At 39.6% G+C, this 20792-nt stretch overlaps 1 protein-coding gene across 8 annotated transcripts in view; it reads left to right on the top strand.

The window, feature by feature from the left end:
• The window catches only part of ATP11C (ATPase phospholipid transporting 11C), a 205475-nt gene that overhangs the window by 83317 nt on the left and 101366 nt on the right, over nt 1-20792 (top strand). Inside the window, exon 1 of one of the 8 annotated variants that reach the window (XM_055267368.2) lies at nt 18626-18713. The exons of the other annotated variants lie outside the window; for them this stretch is intronic. Coding sequence (XP_055123343.1) covers nt 18678-18713 — 36 coding nt within the window. The 5' untranslated portion in view covers nt 18626-18677. Of the gene's footprint in view, nt 1-18625; nt 18714-20792 lie in introns of those variants that run through there. 8 annotated transcript variants of the gene reach the window in all.

Below are 20792 nucleotides of genomic sequence, written 5' to 3'. Positions count from 1 at the left end.
GAAAAATTAAAAAATCTTTCTGTTGTGCTTCTTTTTATTTTATTTTATTTATTTATCTATTTTTTTGAGACAGAGTCTCACTCTGTCACCCAGTCTGGAGTGCAGTGGTGCGATCTTGGCTCACTGCAACTTCCGCCTCCCGGGTTCAAGCAATTCTCTGCCTCAGCCTCCCGAGTAGCTGGGATTACAGGTGCCCGCCACTACGCCTGGCTAATTTTTTGTATTTTTAGTAGAGAGGGGGTTTTACCATCTTGGCCAGGCTAGTCTTGAACTCCTGATCTCATGATCCACCCACCTTGGCCTCCCAAAGTGCTGGGATTACAGGTGTGAGCCACTGCCTCTGGCCCCTGTTGTACGTCTTTTTAAATTGTAAATTTCGTCTTTAACTCATTTCTTTCTTCTCAAATCCTACTGTATATGGCTAAAAATAGCCACACAGCTCCTTTGATATTTTGCTTAGAAATTTCTTCTACCAAATATCCTAGTTCATTAGTTCATTGCTCTTAAATCTTGCCCTAGGTCATGCACACAATTCAGCCACATTATTTGCCACTTCATAACAAGGATGGCGTTTACTCCAGTTTACAATAAGATATTTATCTTTTTTATCTGAGACCTCATCAGAATGGCCTTTATGTCCATGTTTATACCAACATTCTGATCATGACCCCTTAAGTAATCCCTAAGAGGCCTCAGACTTTCCCCCATAGCACGTCTCTTTTTCCGAGCCCTCATCAGAATCATCCTTAATACTCCATTTATGTCAATCTAGGCTTTTTCTAATCTGTTCTTCCAGCCCCTACCCATTACCCAGTTCCACATTTTCAGTTATTTTTTATAGTAACAATCCTACTCTCGGTACCACTTTTCTGTCTTTCTTCATTTTGTGTTGCTGTAATAGAATACCACACACGGAGTAATTTATAAATAAAAGAAATTCATTTCTAACAATTCTGGAGGGTAGGAAGTCAAAGGTTGAGGGCTCGGCTTCTGTTGAAAACCTTCTTGCTGCATCATCCCATGGTGGAAGGCAAAAGGGCAAGAGAGGGTAAGAGCAAGTGAGCAAGAGAGGGCTGAACTTGCTTTCATAACAATCCACTCTCATGATAACCATCCCACTTCTGCAATTATGACATTAATCCATTAATGGAGGCAGAGCCCTCAGGGCCTAATTATCTCTTAAGGGTTCCGGTCCTATCTCTTAATACCATCACAGTGGCATTTAAATTTTAACGTGAGTTTTGGAGGGGACATTCAAACCATTGCAGAGGTTTAAGTAAGGTAAAGACTGAGAACTATTCATTGGATTTGGCAAGTTAGAGTTATGGGAGTGTGGGTCTATGGACCAGCCTACAGAGAGAGGGCTGAAAGAGTGAAGAGGAGGTGAGGAAGTAGAGATGGTATATTCTTTTGAGGAGAATGGTCATTTATTCAGTGGTTATTTATTGAGCTCCTACCACATGTCAGGCCTTGTTCTAGATGTTAATGGTATGTCAGTGAACAAAACAAACACATTTCTGCCCTGAAGAATACCACTTTACATTGGGCTTATAGAGGGAAGGGGAGAAGAGGCTAGAAATAGGGTACGTAGTCAAGGAAATTGTGGAGTTTTTTTTTAAAGGAAAATAAGTATTTAAATATATTTAAGTTAAGGAAACATGGGTAGATAGAAAGTAGAGATGAAGTGGTTGGCAGTATAGGAAAGGCAGGATAATTATTGGTCGAAAAATATGGGGAGATAGAGATCAAAACATAGGTACAGGCTCTTTGTGAGTCTTGAATGGGAGAAGAGATTCTTTATTCTTTCTCAAACTGGAAGGAAAGAGCTGATGTGCACACCGTGTGAGAGAATGCTTCCTAGATAACCCTGATTTTCTAAGGGATGTAGGAGTAAGGTCACCCATATAGAGAGGATTGTGATAGGGGACTTGAGAGTCATGAAGCTTTGAAATGAGCATTTAGAGTAAGTGGAGAGTCAGATGAAGGAAGACAAGTGGAGGTTTGTGGAGTAGCACTGAAGAATTTGTAATAACATTAATTTTTTGTCAGTGTGGTTTTACCAAAACTGTTCTCAGCTTCCTACACGCAGGAATGAAGAAAGCAGTTTGCGAGATTGGTCCTGGATTTAGAGCTTTGTAGGTAGGTCATTTATGGCAAAAAGCCAGGTTGGGAAGGAATTGAGAGGGCTGGTGAGAGAATAGGTTCCATGAGTCAATATGGTGTTCAGAGATCAGAGGGAAAGTGCAGGTAAGGACTGGTAAGGGCTTTGAGAAACTGAGGGTAGGGTCAAAAGAGTAGTGGTCTTTAGCTGAGTGCAGTGCTGCATGCCTGTAGGCCCAGCTACTCAGGAGGCTGAAATGGGAAGATCACTTGAGCCCAGGTGTTCAAGGCTGCAGTGCACTATGATTATGCCTGTGAGTAGCCACTGCACTCCAACCTGGGCAACATAGTGAGACCCCCGTCTCTTAAAAAAAAACAAAAAAAGAGAGTAGAGTTCTTAAAGAGCTATGTAGTAGAAGTTATGGAGCTGAAAAATGAGAGAGGGCTATTATGTGTCAGGGATGAAGCAGTATGTGATAACAGATCCTACTCTCTCACTATAGAGGAGGTAGGTAAAAAAGAGTGGAGGTGAAGATCCTTAAAGCAAAGGAGTTTTGGGACTCAGCAATCTAGGTTTCTGGATTGGGGTGGGTGTTGCATGTGGATGATAGAATTTTCAAGTACCATGGCAAGTGTTGGCATAGAGAACAAGTTTGAAAGCCAAATTTCAAACTCTTCAGCCAATGGGCAATAAGTGATCAGAGACTGGTGTTTGATAGTGATGACAACGGATGGTAAAGGTCACTACAGATAAGAAGTCTGAGAACTATAAGATGGTGTGTTCGGATTTCATCAGATGATGGCAGGAGATGAGATGGAGAGGCCACCAGTGACCCAAATGAATGAAGGCAAATGTCCAAGGAGATGGATAGATGACCATGATGAGGATGGGTAAAAGCTGTTATCTCCAGATGATATCAAACTAAAGGAATGATGCCATGAGTATGGAGTAATAGACTCTATAAGCAAGGGGGAGGCAAGAGGAAGCTTGCTTATCGCCCTCTGAGTTACATAGTTAAGAGGTTCACAGGGGGAAGAATTTCAAGAAGAGAGCCAAGTTTCAAGGAATGTGGGTGGTTGTAAGGTAGGGTTTCTGATGTTAAGATGTAGAGAGTTTGATTAACAAGGATGGCAGGTTCTATAGGACGTAATTTTTTTTTTTTTTTTTTTTTTTTTTTTTGAGACAGGGTCTTGCTCTGATTTCCAATCTAGAGTGCAGTGGCACAATCATAGCTCACTGCAACCACAACCTCCTAGGCTCAGATGATCATCCTGCCTCAGCCTCTGGAATAACTGGGATTACAGGCATGAGCCACCACATCCAGCTAATTTTTTGATTTTTTTTGTAGAGATGAGGTCTCACTATGTTGCCCAGGCTGGTCTCGAACTCCTGGGCTCAAGCAGAGTCCTCCCACCTCAGCCTCCCAAAGTGCTGGGATTACAGGTGTAAGCCACTGCACCCAGCCATATAGGACATAGCTAGTTTGTTTGTTTGTTGATGAGACAGGGTCTTACTCCGTTGGCCAAGCTGGAGTGCAGTGGCGCGATCTTGACTCACTGCAATCTCTGCCTCCTAGGGTCAACTGATCCTCCTGCCTCAATCTGCTGAGTAGCTTGGACTACAGGCGTGCACGCCACCATGCCTGGGTAATTGTTTTGTATTTGTAGAGAAGAAGTTTTACTATGTTGCCCAGGCTTGTCTCGAACTCCTGAGCTCAAGCGATCTGCTTGTCTGGGCCTCCCAAAGTGTTGGGATTACAGGTGTGAGCCACTGCGCCTGGCCCAGGACTTTTAATGAGTGGGAGAGAGAGAGGGAAGGGGAACAATTAGGTCATGTATGTGGGGTGGAAGAAGGAAGCCCAGAGCAGTAAGTAGATGAGGATGGGCAATTGGATGAGAGTCATGGGTAGATGTAATTGGCCTTTGAGTCCCACATTTTTTTTTTTTTTGTACAGGCATTTTCAGTAAATGCCATGTAAGCAGTGCAGAGTGCCACAGGAGTCACCAGTCAGTCGCTTCCACCAACCGTTTCCTCTTGTAGATACTGCTTGGGTCTGAACCTGATTAGAGTTCTACATTATAGGCTTCCTACTCCAAATCCTAATGTTTATTCTAACTAATATCAATCTGTTTCAGTCAAAATACAAACTATAACAATGAACACGCTATTTTAGAAATGTAGCCAAAATCCTTACTTATGATCTATGTTTATGTTTCTTTTAAATTTTAAATATATTCCTAGGAGTGAACGAAAGCGTTTCTTCGTAGTGTTTTATGGTCACCATTAGAGCCCAAATCCTGCTTTCCCTATAGCAACTGGGTGGTTGTGTTTTTATTAATCTATTAATTTATTTTAAAAAAGAAAAAAAGAATAGCAGCAAAAGTAAAGTAAACCTTAGGAGTTACACAGCGGATTGCATACTTATGCTATGGACAATTGCTAACCCAACCTTACTTTAACATTTACAAAGCCAGTTTTGATTAGCTCTTTATTCCTAGTTATCAGATATACTCCAGTTCTCTAAACTAAGTCCAGAGGTGGTCCTTACTGAGATTTTTAGCCACTGATACCACAAAGTCTTATAATTTAGCTGTTTAAGAATTCTTTTGGGTGAAAATTATTTAGGAAGGAAATCTAGTGTTCACCAGGTTGGAAACAACTGGACATGAGTAAAATTGAAGCTCCTTAGCAAAGCTTATTCCGGTTTGTTATTTAACATACTAGTTAATAGCCAGAGGTTACCTGGATTCATACAAGAGGCACTATTTCTCAAGATCAAGCATTGCATGGCCCTTTATTGCAAACTTTTCTTTTAAATATGAATGTATAAGTCAGACTTATTTTTGGATGATCATAATGAAACCCAAAGATCCATGATGAAGTTTATGTGACAGAGATCCCCACACAACAATCTGAACGATCTCTATAGTGGTGTACAACTTCCCTCTTGCTTTGGCAGTTTCTTAAACATAATTATTCCCAAAGCAAATCTATTCAAGCATATTTAAAAAGAATGGGACAGTATTTGGCAAGCATAAGCATGTTTTAAAAGTGATTCCAAAGATTTCTTTTAAAGGTTTTAGTTGTAAGAATGATGGATAATGAGAATTGCAGAAAATTAGCCAGAGTTCTCTTGCCAAGAACAGTTGTTTGGGAAAGCTTTGGGCTTTAAATAGAGGGAATTATGAATAAAGACAGTAGTTGATAAAGATGAATACAGTAAAAATTAAAGTGTTGTTGTCTTTAAGAGTATTTTATGTATAAATTTGATTGATGTAAACTTAATTGTTCAATGTTTAAAAGCTCTCATTAATGTAGTTTATACTTAGTATGAAGCACATCAAGGTCTCCATTTTCTCTATTCACTGGAATAATTGAACTATATATTTAGACTTCTCTCACTGCTTCACTCCCTACATGTATTCCCCCTTACTTTTCTCTCAAAAATCCCTGACTTCTCCTGATAAAAATAAATTGCTTTAAACATTTATTGTTAATAAATGCATTAATGAAAAAGCAGAAACATTTGTGGTGGTTTTTCCAGTTTTTTGAAGCAAATCTCTGTAGGGGTTCCTAATTTAGTTCTGTTCCACATTGCCCTCTGGTCACTAAATCAAACACAGAGCCACTGCTGCTTAGGGAGCTGGCATTCTAGCAAGGCAAGGTAGTGCTAGGGCACTAGCTGGAAGCCTGTTTTGAGCTGACTGGAGGCTATGAATCCCCTAAGGAAAGAGACAGGGTCCCTTGGGCCTGAGGCTTATCAGTGATGGGAGGAAATGGTGGGTCCACCCCCTGGGGAGGTGAGGTGCACTAGAGAAACTGAGAGGCAAACAAGTGTGTCCACCAGGACCTAATGTTGCTCACAACCCCTTAACCACTTAATCATCTGTCATTCTTTTAAGTAAATACCTGCTTATGCTCATTTTATCATTTTGAACATTCCTTCTTCAGGGTGCTAACTTGACAAATTTTTGGTAAATCTATACAATATTAGATAACCACAGGAACCTTTTTATTCAACTCCCACATTTTATGAATGGGAAAACAGACTCGGAGAGGGGGAACTGAGATACAGAGTTGGCTTTCTGGTAAGATAAGCTTCCTAATTTAGCATGGGAATTATGCTTATCACTGTGTCTACTTCATTCCATGTTCTTTAACTATTTGTTTCAATAAAATGGGATAGGCCTTTGGATTAGGGGATCTCACAAATACACAGGCCCCTACACACACACAGACTATTGATTTGATTTGGAAAGAATGATAGGAGAAGGTGAATGTCTGAGGCCAACCATTTGCAATTCTAAATCTGGCCCCCTTCTTGTTAAGAGCTGTTAGCTGCTCTGACCATCTTCTCCTCTTTAGTTAGGGTGCTACTAGGGCAGCATGGAAGGTTTCTTCCCACTGCTTGCCCTGCGTATGTGCTTTCTTCTTACTCAGCACCAGGCCTTTCCTGCATTGCAGGTATTGCAGGGCCACGTGGTATGACACAGTTGGGTGAATTTGATTACACATGCTGTTTATTTTTGCTTCCAGTCTAGTGCTTACCCAGAGCCCTCCACTCTCTGCTACTCCTTGCATTCAACCCTAAACTGAGTCATTTATCATACATAACCTTTGCTGAACCTTTTGAAGCTGATTTTTCTTTCCTTTTTGCAAGCATTTTGTTTTATTGAAGTCTTGAATGAAGTCACAATGTACTATTCTCTCTTTTGTTCATATGCTAATTAAGAAGTGTTATCTGGTTAGCCTGGCATAGTTCATTTACAAAACTATTTATGGTCATTTTGATTTTATAAAGTTTCTCTCTGTTTCTGTTTTGCAAAGACTGTATATCTGTTTTTTAGTTAAAAAAAGTTAATGTTAATTTCTTTCATTTGTGCTCCCTGAGTTTCAAGTGTAATAACCCTGCAGATATATTTCACCTATTTGTATTAGAATTATATTTTTTTCATGGACATCAGTTTTTTTTTTTTTTTTCTGTGTCAGAGGCAACCAGTTATTGGCAACAAAGGAATTTATTATTCCATTGTGCTATATAACACAACTAATATTTTTTTTTCAGTATTTACAATGTGAAGGCACTATTTCATAATTGCTTTATAAGTTGTCATCAACATAATCATCCCCTTTGAGACTGGTGGGAAAACTGAGACATCACATGGTTAAGGAACTTGCCCCAGGTGACATAACTAATAAGTGGCAGAACCAATATTTGAACCCAGATACCTGGCTCTAGAACTGATACACATAGCCAGTATGCTTCTGTTCTTCGTCATCCCTTGTACAGCCTCTTTGAAACAACCTGGTAATTGCCATGCTCTGTGAAAAAAGGCCATTAAAATTGCAAATATCAGAGTACCTTTGATTTTTGAGCATCAAAAATATACCCATTAGAAGATATTCATGAGACAGTTAAACATTGAGGCTCCAGCCTTGTTTATACTATATTTTCATCTCTGGTCATACATAGCTTGATGACCCTTGGTGATCTCAAATGACTCTAAATGATACTCTGATTTTGGGGCTAGGCCTGTTTAATCAAATGAGTGGGCCATGTCTGTTCGTAATTCTTCCATCCATCCATCTTTCCATCTGTCCATCTATAGAATTCTTCATCTGCACGTAACAGACACTTAGGTGTTACTTATCCTTACTGCAGAAGAAGCCCTGTTGTATCCTAAGAGAATAAGACACAGCTTCAAGAATCACTGGCTGATCACCTTGAGGGGAAGCCAGTTTGTAAGGGTTTGCCAATTTTATGTATCTGCAGCCTTCCATATGTTACAGGGACTCTTAATTAAGCTGCTGAATTTGGCATTAGTTGAACTTTCAGTTTACTTTCAAGGAGAGTCATGCAGACAATTCCAGTCCAAGAGAACAGCAGTTGGGAATAAACTGAGATACTTGGTGAGAAAATGAGGTGGGAGATGAATTTGGTGACAGCAGAGCATTCTTGCTGGAGACTACTAGTGGAAAATGAAGTTAGAATGGCAAGGGAAAGTAAAGTTTGTTAGAGTAGCTCTGAAACCAAGCACAGTATACAACTGAAAATAAAATTCTCTTGTCATTGTATGCAGACTCTAGCTTTGGAGCCTGGCACGTGTGAATTATACAAAGATTTTCAAACTAATTTGATCGTATTCTAGATCACAAGAGGCCAAAATTACCCAACGCTCAGACACATTAATCTCTTGGAAATTTAAGACAAACTCTACGCAGCCCCAGTCAGCCTCTACGTTTAAGCAACTCTTACTCCTTTCTTCTTCTGTATTTACTTAGCAGTGCGCTGCAAATATACTTGTATACTTCCTTCACTTATGTCCTACTTGTGTTTCCTGTCAACTCTATGAGATTGTAAACCTGCCTATTGCAGGAACTGATACAGCCCTAGCTCAGAGGTCAGTGAGAGGTAGAATGCAAGCAAAAGAAGAGAAGTGATTGGGCTTCGCCTCAGCCTACACCTACTACCCAGCTGATACTTTTCACAACGGCAGAAGGTGAAAGAGTGGAAGAAAAGGGGGAGAGTTACTCTATGGCACATGGCAGGAGGAAGATTGGTACCCTTGGAGGGCATGTATGGAATTTAAAACCTGCTCACTTTGGGAGGCCGAGGTGGGCGGATCATGAGGTCAGGAGATCGAGACCATCCTGGCTAACACGGTGAAACCCTGCCTCTACTAAAAATACAAACAAATTAGGTGGGTGTGGTGGCGGGTGCCTGTAGTCCCAGCTACTTGGGAGGCTGAGGCAGGAGAATGGCGTGAGCCCGGAAGGCGGAGCTTGCAGTGAGCCGAGATCGCACCACTGCACTCCAGCCTGGGCGACAGAACGAGACTCTGTCTCAAAAAAGCAAAACAAAACAAAAAAACCTGCTCATGCATTCTGGGCAGGGCAAGGCAAGGCAAGGCAAGATAAGTGGAGCCTTAGATAGCAATGGGCCTGTCTTTGAGTTATAACCTGATAAGGTCCTAGTCCCGGGAACATAGCTAGGGGAACAAGGAAGAAATAGTAACTTTCCTTAGGGAAATCACTTAAAAAAATCACCTTACTAGGTTCCATTGTTTCTGAGCTCCAGAGCAAGATGGAGTGTGTATATATGTGTATGTATGTATAATGTTTTAAAAACTTATTGTTTATTGCCTTTTCCATCATAAGGTACCAGAAAATTTCATAAGTGGCAATTTTTGTGATTGAAATATACCACTTAGGTGTTGTTGTTTTTCTACACAAGATTCACTGTAGTCTCAGCATAGGGATGGCAAAAGCTGATAGGAGAAAATTCTCTCTCTTGTCTTTTGAACATCAATGAAAGGAGAGTTTTCCTTACCTCCCTGCAGCTCTTGAATGTTGAATTTTAATATTCTCATTTGGAGTTTCATTTGAACAAATAGCTTTCTTCTCTAACCCATTGTACCACCAATCATTTCAACCTGCAGTTCTTCTTTGTAGAAACAATTCTTTGGTCTTAGTAAGGTTTAGACGCAGTTCATTAACTAGTATTTTGTATTTATAAAAATTCAAGTGTGTGGATGAAAACTACTGAAACAAACAAGTCTTGTTGTCTAATTGTAGTAGAGTATCTAGGTTTGGAGTTGATTGCCCAGTAGTGTTGTGGAGACTATGACCCAACAAATAGTGCCGTTGATTACATGCTGTTGTTTACTCATTTATTAGTAAACACTTTGTGTGGGCTTCATTACTAATTGTTATGTCAGATATCTGTATAAATAAATATCTGTTAATCATTGGATGTTATTCTTTAAAATGTAATTTTCAGGTTCTAAAAAGTGCAAAGATAATGTTATATCGCATCAGTGTCCTTTGACAGCTTTGGCAGAGTCTTTAAAAAAATTGTTTTTATTTCCATAGATTTTTGGGGAACAAATGGTATTTGGTTACATAAGTAAGTTCTTTAGGTGATTTGTGAGATTTTGGTGCACCCATCACCCGAGCAGTATACACTGAACCCAATTTGTAGTCTTTTATCCCTCGCCCCCCTCCCACCCTTCAGTCTTTTTTTTTCATATGAGACTTTATATAGGTTAGTGATAGTTCTCCCTGCTCTGCTTGCAGAAAAAATCAATGCTGTGAAAAATACCCTGCCCCAGTTTATGATTATTAAGTGAGATAAAAAGAGAACAGCTCATGACTGGCTGATTTGAATGTTTGCCTTATGCCCAGCCTGTGTTCCATGGTACACACTTGTGCTGGGTGATAGGCCCTTCTGAAAACCTTTTACAATTGTCCTTGTATTTTATGGCAGGTTATGTTCACAGAAAATTTTCTGTAAGTCAAAATAATGTAAATTGAATCTGATTTTCTTCACAGAAACAATATTACATTGGGGATTATATCTCTGGCCTAAAGCCTGACTTTTTATAAAAATAGAAATAGCTGTAACCATCATTTTAATCAACTGTTTAATCAGCTGGAAATGATGAATCTGAATACTGTTCAGGAGAAAATTGTCTGAAGTATGTTTAAAATCAGTTAACAAGGCATCACAACAACCAGTCACATTAAATTATGTTTAATGAACTAAAGTGTCGTAGTAGACTATACAAAGTTTTTGTCATAATCACTGCCTTGTTTTTACTGAAACTAATTAGAAGGTGGTTTTTCTTAAAGCAGTTTCTGCAAAGTCAAGGACTTCTCACAGGATTTCTTTTAGTAAATTTTGATAGGTATGCTTGAGGAGACTTTTGGGGAAGACTTTGAAGAGACTTGGTGTTTCGGCTTTTTGAGAAACTGAATTGAGATTTTCTTTATGCTTTGCTTTGCTCATTGTAAATTCCCTGTAGCAGACATAGATTTTGGAGAACAAGTTGTTGCTCTGTCTTCATTTTGATTGTCACCAGAGAAGGGTTAATGATAAAATTATGGTTGTTGAGATCTGAAGGATTATTATCAGTAGGTAAAGAGGGAAGAGTATTCTATGCCGAGGGAAACAGTGGAATACTCAGGGACAAGAAGGGTCATCTGGCTTACCTGGAATGGAAAAAAGGCCAATGGGTTATAATAGAGAAAGAGAAGACGAGGGCAAATGAAGTTGGGGAAATAGGAAGAGACCAGACTGTGTATAAAACTTTGCAGGTCAGAATAAGGATTTTAATTTGCAGTTCTAACATCAATGGGAAACCATTCAAGTGGGGCCTGGAGGAGCAATATGATTAGGTTTGTGTTGCACATGGTGGTTGTGTGGTCCTAGCTAGGTTAGCCCTCAGGGTACTGTGCAGCCATCATTCTTGGCACTTAGCTGATTTGTATGAGCATTTGATGAATGCCTGGTCTTCCCTCTGCCTATACTCTAAGCTCCTTGAAGGCAGGGACTGTGTCTTTTTTATTCACCACCCTGTCTCTAGTGCTGTACACATAGTAGGAGCTCAATAAATATTGGTTGAATGGATGCATCAACTGTGTTAACAGATTTACCTTGTGACTCGCTGTTAGGCAAGGGAGTTACTTTTTTATTGAGGTGAAATTCACATAACATAAAACTAACCATTGTAAAGTGAACAATTTATTGGAACTTAGTACATTTATATTTTTTATAACCACAAACTCGTACCTAGTTCCAGAACATTTTTACCTCCTTAAAAGGAAACTCCATACTTATTAAACAGTTACTCTGCATTCTCCCCTCCCCCTAGCACCTGGTAACTACCAATCTGCTTTCTGTTTTTATGGATTAACCTATTCTGCATATTTCATATGATGAAATTATGCATTATGTGACCTTTTGTGTCTGGCTTCTTTCACTTGGCATACTGTTTTTGAGATTCATTCACATTGTGGAACATATCAGTGCTTCATTCATTTTTATGGCTGAATAATATTTCATTGTATGGCTATACCACATTTTGTTTATCCATTCATCAGTTATGGACATTTGGGTTGTTTCTACCTTTTTTTTTTTTTTTTTTTTTTTTGAGAGAGAATCTTGCTGTGTTGCCCTGGCTGGAGTGCAGTGGTGTGATCTTGGCTCAGTGTAATCTCTTGCCTCCTGGGTTCAAGCGATTTTCTTGCCTCAGCCTCCCAAGTAGCTGGGATTACAGGCATCTGCCACTACGCCTGGATAATTTTTGTATTTTTAGTAGAGACAGGGTTTCACCATGTTGGCCACGCTGGCTCAAACTCCTGACCTCAGGTGATCCGCCCACCTTGGCCTCCCAAAGTACTGTGATTACAGGCATGAGCCCCTGCGCCCGACTGTTTCCACCTTTTGAATAGTTCTGCTATGAACATGCATGCACAAGTTTTTGTTCTGATACCTGTTTTCAATTCTTTTGGGCCTATACTTAGGAGTGGAATTGTGGGGTCATATGGTAATTCTATGTTTAACTTTTTAATGAACTGCCAAACTGTTTCTCATAGGAGCTGAATCATTTTACAGTCCCACCAGCAATGTATGAGGGTTCCAATTTCTCCACATGCTTGCCAACACTTGTTATTTTCTTTTTTTTTTCTTACAAGCTGTTCATTCACGCCATCTGGAATGCATGAATGAACTTCCCCTTATTTGCAGTGAATATGTCATTCCTTGGTACTTTATTACATGGTTATTTCACAGTATGAAAATAGAAGTGAAACTCAAAGGTATATTGGACAGGATTGGATTCTAAATTAATAAAATTTGAGTCCAACAGCATTCTGGTACATTGCTTTCTGAGATAGACCTGCAACTATTAGGAGAACCCCACTTTTTCTCTTATATACTATTTTTAGGATTGAAGAAGCAGTCTAAAGGACTAATCTCACATCCAAAGAAGTTTCTTCCTTCTGAACATATGTGTTGGTTAAAGCATTTAACAACTCTTCTATTGGAGGTGTCTTTTGAGCGTTGCATTGAGAATTATGAGGAAGCCCCATGTAGTCTTATAGCTGAATGTTCTCATCATAGGCAATTTTCTGTTGGTTTGACACATTTGTATTTCTACCCTTCTCCTTTTTGTTTTTGTTTTGTTTTAGTTTAGCTGTGCTCAGCATGCAGGGAATAGTTGTATTTGCTTGTAGTAAGTGACTGGGAACCAAGCTGAGATGTCAGCAGAACATCATAGAGTACTCAAGTACACTGACTATGTAAAGATCATTCAGATTCCTGTCCATCTGAAGTAATCAGACTATCAGTCCACCATTAATTTGAGGACTGCCTATATTTCATTGGGTTCTGCCATATTTCTTCCCTTAAGTAATGCTATAACTATTTTCTATTTGACAGCATGTAGAACATTTTACATCATATCCGAGTTTACAAAGTAGAGTAAGAATAGGCTTAGAAATGTTGCATACACATATGCTTTTTATAATAATGCAAAGTGGAGTGAAATGCATTGCAGTCAGGAGAATTGAGTCTTTATGAACTTTTAATTTTTGAGTACTAGTCATAACTAAGCTGCTTGCATTCCACTGAGCAAAGGTTTCCTAATGAAGAAACCTACAACTACTTGTTGTTTCATGATTTAGCTGAAAGCATTATTTTCTGTTTAAAGCTTCCTAGGCATTTTTTAATGTTGGCTGTAAATTCTTATAATGGTTCTAGATACCCCCTATGTGTGCTTTAGAAATACCCCATTGCTATTTTCAATCATACACTTGAATAGAACTTCTAACTACTGTTTGTCCTATTTGGTAAAAAACATTTGTTTTGTGGAAAATTGGTTTGAGGGTGGTTTGGCCTTTAGGCTGAGTGGTGTTTGTTTTTGTGAAGTCATGCGTTTTGAATGTATCCACTCTAATAAAAATTATTTCAAATGGCTTTATCTCTCCCCCCGTCCCCGTGTGTGTGTGTGTGTGTGTGTGTGTTTTCATTTTACAGCAGAAATCCTGTGTACAGGTAAGATTTGTATTCTAAGAGGTTTATTAATTTTAAATATTGCCCTCATGGTAGTTAATTCTAACCTGATTTACTTGCAATTGTTTGTACCTTGGTTGCTGGGAAATGGATTTCATTCTGTTTTATCAGAGGAGTAAACAGTTTCCTAGGGTAATAGGCACATTTGAGAAGGCATTCATTTTTTCACATTTAAAGATTATCATTAAGTAAATTGCTACTGTGGTGCTTTAAGTGGGCATCTTAAAAGCCTGAAAGAACCAGTGTACCCTCTAGTGTACCAAAATTAGCACCTTGAAGGAGTTTTATTTAGTCAGTTTGTACTTAAACATTTTTTTAAAGGCATTAGCACATGAACCTTTCCCTGGTCTTTGTGACTTTTCATGATGTTTCATTTATTTTTCCCTCCTTTTCTGCTTTGAAGCCTGAAATTGTTTTTGTTTTGGAGAGAGTCTCATTCTGTCACGCAGGCTGGAGTGCAATGGTGCGATCTCAGCTCACTGCAACCTCCGGCTCCCAGGTTCAAGTGATTCTCCTGCCTCACCCTCCTGAGTAGCTGGGATTACAGGCACCTGTGACCACTCCCAGCTAATTTTTGTATTTTTAGTAGAGGCGGGTTTTGCCATGTTGGCCAATCTGGTCTCGAACTCCTGACCTCAGGTGATCTGCCCACCTCGGCCTCCCAAAGTGCTGGGATTACAGCATGAGCCACTGTGCCCGGCCCAAACCTGCAATTTTTTATTCCACATATATTGTCTTCTCGTGTGTATTAGTTTGTAAGTTATTCTTTATTCTGAAACGTAGTAATTTCTTCCTCACCCTTGAATGCTTTTTTTTTGTTTTAGGGGACTAGGCTGAAATAGGTGGCAAATGATGCAACATCCAAAGCTACATTTCAAGCTTTTTTTTTTTGAGATGGAGTTTTGCTCTGTCACCCAGGCTGGAATGCAGTGGTGTGATCTCAGCTTACTGCAACCTCCGCCTCCCGGGCTCAAGTGATTCTCCTGCCTCAGCCTCCCGAGTAGTTGGAATTACAGGTATGTACCACCACGCCTGGCTAATTTTTGTGTTTTTAGTAGAGACAGAATTTTGCCATGTTGGCCAGGCTGGTCTCAAACTCCTGACCTCAAGTGATCCACCCACCTCGGCTTCCCAAAGTGCTAGGAATATAGGCGTGAGCCACCGCACTCGGCTGGCCACATTTCAAGTTTTATTGCTAGAAAATCCGTCCCCACTAGCTGGGTGCGGTGGCTCACGGCTGTAATCCCAGCACTTTGGGAGGCCGAGGCGGGTGGATCACCTGAGGTCAGGAGTTCGAGACCAGCCTGGCCAACATGGTGAAAACCCGTCTCTACTAAAAATACAAAAATTAGCTGGGTGTGGTGGTGGGCGCCTGTAATCCCAGCTATTCAGGAGGCTGAGGCAGAAGAATTGCTTGAACCTGGGAGGCGGAGGTTGCAGTGAGCCGAGATTGCACCACTGCACTCCAGCCTGGGTGACAAGAGTGAAACTCCGTCTCAAAGAAAATCTGCCACTTTCCCCTGCTTCGTTTTAGATCAGATTATTTAGTCAAGTCCCTTCCAAGTTACATATGAAGAAACTAATGCCAGGACTTCCCCAAGACATGTACAGACCGATTGATGGTAGAAGGCTATTAGGACCTTGATCTCCTGGTTTCTTGCCTCTCTTTATTAAGCTTTAGAAGCAAAAACACCCACCTGGGATCATAGCCAAATACTTAATTTTATCCATTTTTGGCATACATGGATAGAAATTGTCACAAATACAACAGTGATCTCACCTCATAGCCTTGAATGCTTTGCCAGTATAGCTGATTGTGAATACCATGTGTTTTTTCTACCAGTAGACTCTAGCATAGATGTAGCCCAGATATGTAGACATGTTTGCGAGGTAAGAGGTATATTACAGTAGCATTGCCCAAAACATGTTGTACAGAATGTGATGTCACTGGATTTTCCTTGTGGGAAAAAAAGAGTTCTGTGGTCAAAAAATTTTGGGAAATGCTGACTTACACAGAGTTAAAAGAGGTTTTTTCAAGACTTTATGGAGCTTTTACTACATGGGTATGCATTGTGAATAACCTGGAGGAGGGGTGGGCTTCTCCTTTCTCTAAGGAACCTCATTATTAACTTGTTCCATGTAATTCAGTCTGGGGAAACATTGAGTGTGGTATCCTGATATTCTTGCCATTTATCTTACTGTGGCATTCCTAGTTGGCAGTACTCAAAGGCACATTAAAATTTAACAATCTAAACAATTTTTATTTATATGTAAGGCATTACTGAATATTTGTCGTGCTCTTCTTTTTATGCTTCAATATCCAAGTTATACATTACATTTCAAATGTCTTACTAATTTATATAGTCTCTTTTAAGCATGTTTTAGGAATAATTACAATCAGATCATCTGTTATATTTATAGCAGCATCCAGTCTTTATAGTGCACAGAAGCTTCAAATCCAAAGCTTTGGGGAGAGGGAAGAGATGATGGAGAGACAGTGTCAATAATTCCAGTGCAGTTCCCAAGTGCCTGTGTGCTCTGCCACAAAGGGAGAAACGAATTCCTATTTTTACTGTCAGGGTGTCAGATCAACAGTTCCAAAATATGATATATGTTCTGGACAGCAACCTCCATAAGCTCCTCGAGTGGCCCTCAGTTGTCATCAAACATGGCACTTGTCAGCCTCCCTGGCTAACTCTAGTCCTCTTCATGAACACTGAAGAACAGTGTTTTCAAAACCAAGCACTCTGTGCTAGTGGACCATAATTCATCCTGCCCCTTTAGGCAGGGGTAGCACCAAAATTTCCCGTGCCTCTTCTGTAGAGCCAGAAACTTTCTTGCTTTAAATAAAACATTTACATGTGGGTTATGTTGAGGACATTGCCTAGTTCCATGCTGGCCCAGTTGCTAGAGTTTTAATATTCCTATAGTTTGTTAACATCTGCAAACCTCATCCTTTGTTCCTGCGAATAGTTTACAGTCATTTAAAGTGATTTCTGGGTGTTTCTGTTAATCCTGCTGTAAGCAGTCTGTTACGTTATGTGACCTTATTTTATAGATAAGGAAATGAGGCTCAACTAAGCCATTTTCTCCAGGTCTCATTTTGAAGAAAAAAAAGTTGTAAATAATATTTCTCAGAGTTAAAACTGTCTTGCTTCCCCTGTCCCCTCCAGATTTTGCCCTGAAAGCCTTCCCTATAGGAAGAATGTTTGTTTTTTTTAAAGAGTTGGGGTCTTTACTCTGTTGCCCAGGCTGGAGTGCAGTGGTGATCATAGTTCACTGTAACCTCGAACTTCTGGGCTTAAGTGGTCCTCCTGCCTCAGGTTCCCTAGGAGGACTACAGGTGTGTGCCAGCATGCCCCGCTAATTAAAAAAAATTTTTTTTTGTAGAGACAGGGGTCTCACTGTGTTTGACTGGGCTGGTCTGGAACTCTGGGCCTCAAGCAAAGTATTGGGATTACAGGTCCAAGCCACTGTGCCAGGTCCAGGAAGAATGCACCCCCTGCCCCGAAACCCCTTACTTTCTTCATTTATTCAACTAAGCCATGCTCCACAATGGAAACTTGCTTTTTATCTACCTCTTTTGTTGGGGATGTTAAGAAAAGTTATAGCCTGGATGTGCTCTTTAAATTAATTACACTTAGAGCTCAGGCAGTTTTTAAGCCAGTTTGCTTTTTGTATGGTATTTGACAGTTTACTTGGAAAAATGCATTCATTGGTTTTGCTGGACACACTCCAACTTATATTTGAACTGGCAGACCTTTCTAGGAAACATCACTTTTATAGTAATGACACTATCACTGAAAAAAGAAATAAAACCTTGTTCAGGTCGTCAGACACCAGTTTTACAATATTGTTTCTTTTGCTCTAGCTAGAGTTTCTTATCTCTTCTTACACTGTAATAAAAATTCTTCTCTGGTGATCTAGAAAGTAATTTTTAGATGAGAATTTATCTCTTCTAGGTAATGATACTGGTCAAGGCATTTTTCTCCCTAATATCCAGTGGCTTTTTTCCTTGCAATTGCTAGATATTACTGTTGCCTGCTGAGATACAACTTTCTTACCTCTGAGATATCTAAATAGTGAGAAAAATCTTCCATCCCTAAGGGACCTTTCCACATAAACCATCTGCTTAGGCCTTTCTTGCATATATTTTTGAAGCTTGAATTTACAGTATTACAGTGACTCTCTTAGGGTGGGGAAACTCTGTGTCATAGTGAATACTTAGATTATGTCTCTTCCTCTGAAAATACAACTAAAAGTTCAATTCAGCTTTCCTCTGAAGCTTATTGTTTAGCACCACTTTTTATTGTGGTCCATTTATTGTAGGCAGGGATTAGAAAAGAACTTCCCAAGATGAGGAAAAATTACTGTATGGTGTAAGATACTGATATTTAAAAATAATAACACCTTAAAATACAGAAGTTACAAAGGCAAATCAGGTCTTTGGAGAAGAATAACAAAAAGATGTGAAATGGTGCAATAATGGGGCTCAGGCCGCCAGAGTACTGCTTTGAGCTCTTAAGGAATAGACTGTCTTCTGATGCTTCCTTTGCTGCCTCCCATGGAAGTACAGGAACTAGGCAAGCCATAATTGGCTCACTTCCCAAGTTCTGGGAAACTTTACAAGGATCACAGGGGTTGGTACAAGTTGCTTGATAATCTGCAGCATTCTCTCTGAGATTTAGCTGCCATTGTGTTGCCAAATTTCTGCATGTCAGTATGCAGATGGTCCCATCTCTCCCTCCAGCCTCTGAGGTTTGTAATCTATATTTATTTCTCCTCTTTTCAGCCAGGTTGGGTTTTGAGATCTTGGGGCCTGCTTTATTCCTGCTTTTTATTTGCATATATGTTTTTATCCATTTCCTGAGGGTAATCGTAAATGGTTACCTGGATTGTCAGCCTCACTGCTCCTATCTTTAAGGGTTAAGAATCTCCTAGTTTAGAGTTTTAAATTTTGTTAAGTGTTTGGAATGAAAGGCTGTGTGTAGAGATGGGTAGGGTGAAAGTGAAAGGGAACTTCTGAGGCTTTGTATACTTGCTGGTTAAATTTTTGTGCATATTGTCAGGCTTTGGGTTAGGAAAGATTCTGTTAATAAGGAAAGTTGAGTTGCTGAGACCCCAAAGGAACACTGAGAGTCGCAGGTTACTTCCTATAAATGGAAGAACCTGAATCATTAAAAGATAAAATTCCTGTTAGAATCTTGAATCAAGAATGTTTACAGTATTTTTGATCCATCAACTTTCTATTAGCAATCCTTTAATGAAGCTGCATTTCAGTCTTTCGAGCCACAATTTCTGTAGCTCTGAAGTTCTTGGAGTAAGGGCATGGTTGGGGAAGGGGGATCAGATTGGGAATTCTTAGAATTGATTGTCCCTGGTGAAATTAAACTGCTCAGTGAATCACTTTGAGATAATGAAAGGTCCACTCTGAGCTTCCAAACAAGGCATTGTTCTTATCCAAATCCTCATGGTCAGTCTTTTTATTAAGCGTTGTGCTTGCTGATTTAGGTGTTTGTGTGAGGCTTAATATCCATTTCCTGTAGTAGTTTTTATTCAATTAAATGTGAAGCCATTGGGTAATGCCTAATTAGAGAAATCTTTGTGTTTAGGGATAAACTTTGTGTATTCATTTGTCCTTTGGTCAAGTGTTTGAGAATTTCAGTTAATATGACTGTAATTAAGCTTTAAAGGCAGAACAACACAACTGCCCCATCAGTCTTGCTTCACTTCCTTTGGCAAAAGGAGAGACAGCTTAATCACTTAAGAAGTAGCAGTAAAAGCAAAATCTGAAAAGTGCAATTTTAAGGATCATTTTAGAGTTATGATTGTAAATTACACATTAAGTTTATTCATCTTTGCTTGTTATAATGGAGTGGGCTTGGAAACCTCAGCAATTTAACCACCGAATACATTGTAGTTATTTTAACCAAGAAGCTTAATACACTGGAAATGTTTCCTGGCACTGTAGTGATCTCCTCCCCATACCCCCACCCTTTCAGCCCTAGTATGGAAATGCTGACTTCTGGGAGCATTTTAGTAGACATATGAAATTTTGATGAAATGCTCTGTCTTTCAATTTTGAATTTGGCGTTTTTAAGACACTATGCTGTTCAAAAATATTCCTGCTTCAGAGAAGAAAATAGCTTTGGGCTAGAGTGTGGAGAACCATTTAAAATCATTGCCAAGTCTTCAGAGTTTAGTAAGAATTTTTTTTTTGTTCATTTTTGAGCAAATGCTTTTATTTGCTGTGGTAGCTTACAGAAAGCAGTTTGATGACCAATAAAAGTAATGCTCTAACTGCCAGGGATTACATCGGTTTTAAGATTATTTGCTGATAATCCAAGTAGCTTTGCATTATATCAGGGCCTGTAATTCTCATTATCAGTGATCTGAATAATTGATGGGAGATAACCACATGCAAAATAAATTGTCGAAGGAGAATCTTACTTTGCGAGCAGCTTAAAACTATACAGTTGCAGGAAATCCCACCAGACATTGCAGTTTCATCAGCTTTTAAGGTGAAACAGGCACGGAAAAGTCACCTACCTCATACTACTCCAGCCCCAGTCTTAGGCACTTCTCAACCCAAACCTGTTTAGGGTAAAGAGACTGTAAAATGCTATTTTGGAAAATGCTCAGAAGTGGACATTCTGCTGCTTCTTTCAGGCTTCTGTTTCGTCATCTAACAGCAATCACTGCCGGGATCTGTACACACAAAACCCCAAACCTGCATAGTAATTTTAATCCATTTTCTCCAATTTAATGGAGATAGAGGCCACTTAGGCCTTATTCAAAAAAGATCAGAGAGATAATGTATGAGGAAAGCTCTTAGTA

The sequence above is a fragment of the Symphalangus syndactylus genome, chromosome X (assembly GCF_028878055.3).
Source record: "Symphalangus syndactylus isolate Jambi chromosome X, NHGRI_mSymSyn1-v2.1_pri, whole genome shotgun sequence".
Taxonomy (NCBI): Eukaryota; Metazoa; Chordata; class Mammalia; order Primates; family Hylobatidae; genus Symphalangus; species Symphalangus syndactylus.
The sequence above is the reverse complement of the archived record's forward strand: the minus strand, read 5'-3'. Positions and strand labels throughout refer to the sequence as shown.